This window comes from Lactuca serriola, chromosome 7 (assembly GCF_051521515.1).
Source record: "Lactuca serriola cultivar US96UC23 chromosome 7, Lser_US96UC23_V15, whole genome shotgun sequence".
Taxonomy (NCBI): Eukaryota; Viridiplantae; Streptophyta; class Magnoliopsida; order Asterales; family Asteraceae; genus Lactuca; species Lactuca serriola.
Window position 1 is genome coordinate 147,819,156 of NC_136414.1, and position 9,149 is coordinate 147,828,304.

The 9,149-nt window shown below is 38.9% G+C and overlaps 1 protein-coding gene across 3 annotated transcripts; it reads right to left on the reverse strand.

Moving 5' to 3' along the window:
* Positions 1-480: 480 nt before the first annotated feature.
* Positions 481-3,182, reverse strand: LOC145062312 (transcription initiation factor IIE subunit beta-like). Of its 3 annotated transcripts, none has more exons than XM_079009928.1 (5): positions 3,026-3,182; positions 2,195-2,494; positions 1,889-2,020; positions 1,669-1,785; positions 481-1,060 (listed from the first exon to the last, which is right to left on the reverse strand). In XM_079009928.1, exons 2-5 carry the CDS (start codon positions 2,465-2,467, stop codon positions 722-724), a joined length of 861 nt encoding a protein of 286 aa, XP_078866054.1. In that variant the 5' UTR covers positions 2,468-2,494; positions 3,026-3,182; the 3' UTR covers positions 481-721. The 3 variants fall into 3 exon arrangements, with proteins under 3 accessions (XP_078866054.1, XP_078866055.1, XP_078866057.1); XM_079009929.1 differs by having other exon boundaries at positions 3,011-3,156; XM_079009931.1 differs by lacking the exon at positions 3,026-3,182 and adding an exon at positions 2,941-2,965.
* Positions 3,183-9,149: the final 5,967 nt, after the last annotated feature.

The following is a 9,149-nucleotide window of genomic DNA, read 5'->3' on the forward strand; positions in this document are numbered from 1 at the left end:
GGGGTGTTGCGGATCTGTTCTTAAGCTACACACCTCTGCGGATCTGTTCTTCGGAGGAAAAACACTTTCAGGGCAAAAATTCAAAAAAATCGGGATTTTGGCAATTTTAGGGTATTCAACCGATCCTCAGAAACATTAAACGATTCGCAAAGGTATTCATAGGATCCGTAGAGCCACCTCTGCAGAACTATAAAACCCCCCAATTTTTTGTCATTTAGTGGTGCCACCACAGATCCTCGGTACCGTGATGTGTTCCTCAGAGGGTTAAAGCAATCCGCAGAGCCCTCTGCGGATCTTGTGATCATTTTTCAAAACTCTAAATTTTATGGTTAAATGCTTAAAACACCCCTCAACTTTTGGTTATTTCATGAATTTTATTGCTTTTAAATGGATCTTTTTATACACTAACAATCTAAGATTATGGACAATGAACTATTCAACCAACCAACCAAACCCAAAAACTACCTTAAAACAATCATATAAACCAATCGAAAATCGAATTAAAAAATAAATTATAACAGTTATCCCAAGACTTTTAAGCCCAAGACCTCATTTATGGATCCTCAAGCATCCATTAAGGCATAAAAAATCGACACATAAATCATCCACTCGAATATCAAGTCGTGACACATACTGAAAAAACATTCATCATCCATAATCCATAAAACGATTCTCATATTCTCATTTATCCAAACATTAACATATACATTAGCAAATCCAACTAGCCATTAAGGTTGCGAAAGAGCTCAGGAAGATGAGCGTTTGTGAGCTTTGTACGTTTACTAATCTCGGTCTTCTTCTTCTTTTGTTTTGGTTTGTTATAAATATTACCATTTTGTGCCATTACTCTTCTTTTAGCAGTGTTAGTTGCAGGCTTCATTCCGTTCTTCTGTAGGTCCCGCTCAATGTCCAACATGTCACGTGGGAGCTCAATTGACCTGAATAATTGTTTCAATTCATCATCAACTTTGATGGGGACACGTGGATCATTAGGGTAGGCTATGTCTTCTTGTGAGTCAAAGTTTGATAGAAGCCATATCTGTCTCGCAGCTTTCAAGGCCTAAAAGTTGCCATCATCACGGACTTCATTAAGAATTTTAAAATTTTTATTTGAGTAAAACACATTTTTACAATTTTGGTCCCAAAAAGTTTTTTCTTGCCATTTTGGTCCTTATTTGAGGTTCTTGTAATGTTTTTGATCTCTCTTCCAAGTAAATGACTATGTTTACACTATTGATTCCAAAACATTTCTCTTGCAATTTTGATCCTTATAACATTTTTGGTCTCTGTTCTAAGTAAATGACTTTTTTTTTTTTACAATTTTGGCCCCAAAGGTTTTATTTTACGATAGTCATTTCATTTGGAAGTGAACTTTTTTGGGACCAAATTTGCAAGTGAACTTCTTTGGGGCCAAAATTAACTATACTAAGGGACCAAAAATGTAACTTGCACGTTATTTTATATATTACAATTTTGGTCCCTAAGTATAGCTGATTTATGCAACTTTGGTCCCAAATATAGTTATTTTACTTGAAACAGAGACCAAAAACGTTACAAAAACATCAAATAAGGACGAAACTTGCAAGAGAACTTTTTGGGACCAAAATTGCAAAAATCAGATATACCCAGGGACCAAAAAGGTAATTTTGGAGGTTGTAAAGGAAATACCTGTAAATCTTCCATGACAGTTGGGTAAGCATCCTTAAGATCAGCAACAGCAATACCTTCTGCAAATGTCCGAACCAAACGGAGTAATTCTTTTTGGTCTCTCACATTATGCTTGGACTGTAAATAAATAAAAAAAAATTAAAAAAAAAACTTTATTTCAGTAAATTGCATCAAAGTACTTTTGGAATTACAAAATATAATGTCATACAAAGATTATTACCTTGTAAGAGAAGCGTTTTCCTTCATAACTAACTTTTGGATTTTTTGTTAAACTCTCAAACACGGCTCTGTTGCCTTTCACATCAACATAACATGCTTCATTTATTTGCTCTGCTGTGAAGGATTGCCTTGACTGTATATATATAATATAATAATATTAATCTCAATGTACTTTCATTTCTTGAGAAATCCAACCAACATACACCAAAAATAAACCCAACCATTTAGGGGTTATAAACGTATCACCATATCATGGAATCAGATTACAAATGTAAATAATGAGAACAAGAACAGGTAAGATTCAGACCTTGAAAAGTAAATCAACCACTCGTTTGATCTGAGATGAAACAGGGCTAATCCTTATTCGATTAATATGCTGCAACCTCTCAGTGTCATTAGAGAATTTAATTGGAAGAGAAGGTAATTCAGTGGAGGTGTTTGCACGAGGCACAACTCTAGGAGCAGGTGGTGCTGTTGTCTTAATGGTTGTTTTAGAATCTGCAGCAATGCTCTTAAGGGTTGATTGGCATTTCTCTTGTTGCTTCTTGAACCTGTTCAGACTTTCTTGCAGTGATCCCATTAGGGCACCGGTTACTTCTTTGCCAAACTACAGATAAATCAAGCAAGTGAAAGTGAAACACATATCAACCAAAAAAAGACAAGTCTAAATGAGCATATCTCAAGCATTCTAAGACCTAAATTCAAGAAATTTACTTTACAAAAGAGTTCTAGACATACGTAGCTTCCGCAAGACCAAGGGGTAAGCTATTCGTTTGAATATACATAAAAATCTAATGTCTTTAGAGATTATCAGATTATGTAAGCATGTGGAGGTAAAACCGTGGTTCTATGTTATCATGATATAACTAGTTTTCTAATTGACGGGAAGGAAAAGATCGCCTTCAGATAACGCAACACCATTAGGCGAAGGCGAGTGGACGACGAGTAAACGGCGAAGAACGCGATTCAGCCGACGAAATTGAAACGAAACCTTTGTGAAATTGAAAAGGAAGGCGAAATCGGAACCCAAGATACTGAAAACTTAAAAAAAACCTTTGATGTATTCCTTTGAACATTGATAGAATGAGAAATTAGGTCAAACTATAAAACCCTCGCCACCTACAATTGCGCCTCTAACCTTTGACTGTCGTGTGAGTACGTCAACCGGATGATCACCACGACTTGATGCTCCGTCGGTAAACCACGACGATCTGCCTTTCCGATTCCCTGTTTCCCTCTGCGAATTTAGGGGTGTCAAAACCCGACCAAATAAGGTTTGTGATGTTTGGTTCGCTTTATTAGATTTTTGGTTTAACCGATTTAAATAAAAGGGAACCCAAAACCGTATAACCAAAAACGGTTAAACAGAATTTTATCTAGTTTGGGATTTGCCTTCTTTAAACCAAAAATGATCTCTATATATATATTAAACCATAAATCTAATGACATTACTTGTAAAAATCAGGTAATTTATTGGGTTTCATTCATTCATCTCAACCCTAGAATCATTTTGATGATATCATCTCATCCTTACACAAAAAAAAAAAATTAACACGCCTACGCCATTTTGTAACGCCTTATATCAACCTTCGTCAAACTCCTGCGTATTAGTCTCCTCCTATTTCGGTAGCAATTTGTTACCACCATCTTCCCTCACCTTCACCTTTATTCAATCTTCTTCTTCACGAGCCATTCAGACAGGCATATTTATTATATCTTCTTCTTGAGGACCCAATCACAAGACACATAAAAGGTTTTGTGTTTGGGGGAAAGGGTTTCCACTTTAGATGTCATTTGGGTTCGAACAATCGCTTCGATTTTGTAATTTATTATGTATAAACTTTTAGTTCGACAAGTTTTCTTGATTCACCTACGTTACTAACCTTGGATTATTTCATTGTTTCCGTTCAATTTCTAGGTTACATTAAATAGCAATATAGTAGCCCCAATGGGCATCGACTGTGAATAAATCAAAGATGCTAATCCGGTTTTCATCTGATTTGAGGAAATACGAAAGTGACGGTGGTGGTTCTTGGTCCGGTGGTGGCAATTTCGTCAGAGGGAGCATCGTCGGTGGTCAACGAGGCCGAACAAATGGGAGGGAGAAGCAGCGATTGTTCGTCGGTCGGCTTCAATTACCGATGTGGTCTCCTGGGTTCGACGATTTGAAGGGAAGAACGCGATGGGGTAGGGCATCAACGATGGTCGATTGGGTCCGAAGAGATGGAGAGCGTGAAGAAGTAGCGAATACATTGTGACTGGTTCATTAGGCGTGATAACAGAGAATATGGTTTCAATTTTTGACCAATTCAATTTCGAGATGAGTTCTGTTAGTTTCACATCCGATATTTAAGGGATAAGAATCACATTCGAAATTTAAGGGATAAGAATAAACAAACTTGAATTTCGAAATGAATACACATAATCAATCTTATCTTAAATTTAAAAATTCAAAATCTGATCTTTGACTTTTTAGTCAAATGCTGAATTTTAAGTCATACAAGCCCTTAGGCATTGTTTACAATCGTTTTAAGCATTGAGTAATCTTGGATATTGGTTTGGTCAATATTAGAAAAAGTCAAAATAATAATCATGGTTTATTGACTAAATCTCATGTATACCTACATTTCCTATATTTTTGGTGATCTAATCCACTATAAATTACCAAAGCTTCCTATCTTATAATTCTTGAAACCGTAAATCTGTGATCATCTAAAACCCTAATATCTAAAGCTCATTCTTTTTCTCGATTACTACAGAAGAAAAATAATCATTGTTCTTTATGAATTTAATTGGTTGTATGTGTGTGTCTTTTCCAACCGCAACAGGTATGTGTTATTTGTGAATTCACATAAGTTGTATGCGTGTTTTTGTTTTTTTGGCCAATACATAATCTCACTCTTAATCTCTCTCAGATCCTGTAGAAAAAAAAAACATAGCAAGTATGTTTAATGGTGTTTGTTACTATGTGTGCATGTGTTTACATACACAATATAACTCTCTCTCTCTCTCTCTCATACAACAAAATACAAATACATAAATATACAAACTCCCCCCTCTCTCTCTCGCTTTTCTTTAATGTTGTCTATGTGTTTGTGTGTTAACAGGATCTGATCTCGGTTCCTGCAAAAAAAACAAACATAGCAGGTATGTTAAATGGTGTTTGTGACTGTGTGTGCTTGTGTTTACATACTAACACAATATAATTCACACACACATACACACACTCTCTCTCTTTAATAAAACACAAAACAAATACATATATATATATATATATATATATATATATATATACAAACTCCCTTTCTCTCTTATCTTTAATGGTGTCTCTGTGTGTATTTTGTTTTAACAGGACCGAATATTTAGCATTTTAGCCTTCTTTTTTTCCCTGCACTCTCTACTTCTCGGTTCCTGCATAAAACATAAATCTTATTAGGTAATTTCTTTGTGAAATGTAATTAATATACATTCTAACTCTCTTTAATTGAATGATTGGGTTTTTTGTTTACATGTCCATAAACATATACATAAACACGTAGCAGACATGTTGCCTCTCTTTCTCGGTTCATGCATAATAAATATGTTGGGTAATTTTATTTACAATTTTTTCAATATTCATAATTTTCTTTCTAAAAATAGGGTGTTAGGTGAAACACTTGTTTTTTTTTTCCAGGTCTAGGGTTTATTGCAAGTTATATGTTCAGGGTAATGGATGTTGAGGTTGTTGATGACCAGTTATGTGATATCATTGTGTGTGATATAAGTAGAGATGTAGGCTTTGAGCACTTACTCGCTATATGTAGTAGATGTATGAATGGCGCCGAACACACATATTGTATGCAGAGCATTAAAGATGAAGTACCTAAAAATGATTGGTTATGTGAAGATTGCAAATTTGGTGATGTTTACGATATTACAAGGGTTCAAGTGGAACCATTCAACAATCAAACCACCAAATCTAAAAATGAAAAGAAGTTTTTGTGTAGCACCTGGTTCTTGGTATGTATTTTGTTATTAAATCTTCATTTATTTTTGCATTTTTGGCCTTGGACTCGGTGAGTCAAATGACTGACTCGCCGAGTAGAAGCGGGATGAGGCGCGGGGTTTAAGTTGCGGACTCGGCGAGTAGCCGCTGTTTAAAAAAACCCTAATCCAGGGGTTTGCATCCTATTTAAACGACCTTATGCAGCCTCCTTTCCCCCTTTATGCTCCCAAACACTCCTCATAGCAACCTTAGCCGTTTTTGTGAAGATCTAAGGGTTTTTGAGTGATTCTTGTGAGTTTTGGTCTCAAGGAAGAAGGAAGAGCATAGAAGGATCAAGAGGGGACTGAAGGATTCGAGCTTGGTTCATCATTTGCAGTCTTTGGAAGGTATAAAGTCTGAACCTTGCTCATTCATTTGTTAGATCCCTCTTTGAGGTGGTTTAGGGCTTTTATAAGCCATTTTTGGTGGCCAACCATGTTTGCAAACATGGTTGGGAGTTTGGGCTTCTGTATCATGTCATTTTATGAGCCACAAGTCAGATCTAGGTTGCTTTTTGCACCAAGGAAGGCCCCATGCAACAAAAGAACCATTTTAGAGCCTTTTAAGCTCTAATGTCCCATGCATGCACGTAAAGTTTGTAACTTTACGTGCTAGATCGAGTTTAGGGACCTGGATCTATCATTTGGTTAAGTGTTGTACATCAGAAATCGAAGTTCTTAGTAAGGAATGTGATAGACTCGGCGAGTCCAAGGGTTTTGGTCCCATATCAGTGAGGGTCATAAGGACTAGTTGAGTGTGGAAGGGTTTTAGGAGTCCCGGGGAGTGACCCAATGTTCTGGACTAAGCAAAGTGTTCTGGGAATTCATGGTACTCGGCGAGTGCATGAACGGACTCGGCGAGTCCAATACAATCTTCATGGTACTCGACGAGTTGTTCATCAACTCGGCGAGTCGAGGACAGAACGTGTTCATAAGATGAAGAGTAACTCGACGAGTTGTTCATACAACTCGGCGAGTCGGATGTGGATTCATTCGGTGTTCATTTAGAAGGAAAACTCGTCGAGTCATCGCCTAACTCGACGAGTAGAGACGGGTATGAGGTCTGATGGAAGGATAGGGACTCTGCGAGTTGACGAGTCAACTCGGCGAGTCAGGTCAACTGGAAGTTGACTTTGACTTTGACTTGGTCAAGGGGTAAAATGGTCATATTATCCTAAGGGTAGATGTTATTTTCTGACTAAGTGTTTTGTGGGAATTTTAGCCGGAGGATTTCCGGAGCAGCAGTGGCAGCAGTCAGAGGATTCCTGCACAGTTCAGCAGCTACGAGGTGAGTTACCTTCCAGTAGGGGTGGGTCTAAGGCCACAATGTCGGCCCACCATTGAGGAGTATTTAGAAGATAATTGTCTTTGTGATAATTTATCTTGGTTTGGTATGCGTTTGGTTATGAGTTATATTTGTATGATATGTTACATGATAGGGATAGTTTCCCTGATAGTGGTCCTTAGGACCAAGGGGTAGGTCAGTACCCGGATATGTCTGAATGTGTGCTTATATCTTGCTATTGTATGCTAGTAGTAGGGGGTGGAATAGTCCCCAGTTACCGGTTGAAAGATACTGATGACGATTACCGGTTGAAAGATACCGATGACAATTACCAGTTGAAAGATACCGATGATGATTACCCGTTGAAAGATACCGATGGTATTTTATGGTATGTGGTATGATGGGGGAACTCACTAAGCTTTGTGCTTACGGTTTCAGTTTTTGGTTTCAGGTACCTCTTCGTCTAAGGGGAAGGAGCCGGCGGCGTAGCATGGCATCACACACACATATGATTTTTCTGCATGGTGTTTTCTGGGATTGTACTCTGATATGACATTTGTTCATGGTTGTAGGTTTCAAATATGATACTTGGTTTTGAGATGTCGTGTTTACACAATACTTTCTAATGAATGTTTTATGAATTAATTAATCAAAAATGAAATTTTTGGGCTTGAATTTTGGGATGTTACAAGTTGGTATTAGAGCCCTGGTTTGAGGGATTCGGACACGCCCTCGGGGGTGTCTGGACTCACACTGAGGGGCTAAAAGATTTTTACAATAAAATGGTTTCCTAAAACTCTAAACGGAATGATTTTACGAAAGACAAGGTGTGTGATGCATGCGACCGGCCGGGCTCAAGTAAGTTTTCCCCAAGATACCTATACATGTTATGTTATGATATATGGCTTGATTCAGAATTGCATGCTAGAATAGGACTAAGGATCTAGGAAGATGCCTTGTGTGCCTGATATATGATTCTGATAATCGCATGCTAGTTAGGGCTAAGGATCTAGGAGGATGCCTTATATGCCTATTGTATGAGTTGTATGCTAAGGCTGTTTAGTCAGCAGTAGGATGGCCTGTATAGGTTATGCCTGATTTGGTTACTCGATGCACGAATGTTGCTTGCTTTGTGCTATGGGGGTTCTGGCTATTTCCAACTAACTAAGGAGCGGATATGTAACAGTACCTGCAAGTTAGTTAGGGGGAAATGGTAGTGGCTCCTGTGCAGCTGATGGCGGAGAGTAGGTCGGAGAGTGCCCTAGGGAAGCCTAGGATGAGGTTAGTGGAAAGGGGTATCGGTAAAGGGACCTGGTGAAGTCGAAGCAATCCTTGAGGAAAGCACGGGTAGATGTGGAAGGTAGTATGGGCCCATACTACTGAAAGCAGAAGGCCCGTACTCGAATCAAGGAGGGCCTAGATGAAATCGGGAACCTTGGGGAGTGTGTTAGATCTCTCGAGTATATGTATGATCCTGAATTTTATGCGTGTGTTTTCAGTATGGTGACCACACGACTTGGAGCAGGAGGTTCCGGATCAGGATCAGGATCGGGCTCGGGTTCGGGATCCGAGCAGGTTGATGACGGGCTACGCAAGTTCATCGCGTCTGAGATCACGAGAGGCATACTTGAGTCGACCCCTATCATCTTCGGGTCGATCAAGGAGGGGATTATTGAGCTGATGGAGGATTGTCTTCGATCATTCAGGAGTGATATGGCGTCTAGCCAGATGGGTACGCGCACACTGTCCTTTAAGGACTTTCGTGGGAGTGGTGCGTCGGATTTCCATGGGGTGAAAGACCCCATTGCTTCTAGGAGATGGATTGCAGACATTGAGTCTGTGCAGCTGACGAGCTTCTTCCCAGAGGGGTCGAATGTGAGATACGTAGCAGGATGCTTGCGAGACAGGGCTAGGGATTGGTGGGAGTCTGTTGGTGACTCATTGGGAGCCTCGG

Coding starts and splice junctions, on each gene's coding strand:
- LOC145062312 (XM_079009928.1), bottom strand. CDS start 2,467: ATGGGATCACTGCAAGAAAGTCTGAACAGGTTCAAGAAGCAACAAGAG. Junction 2,021..2,194: donor TGGTTGATTTACTTTTCAAG/GTCTGAATCTTA, acceptor ATATATATACAG/TCAAGGCAATCCTTCACAGC. Junction 1,061..1,668: donor CTGTCATGGAAGATTTACAG/GTATTTCCTTTA, acceptor GGCAACTTTTAG/GCCTTGAAAGCTGCGAGACA.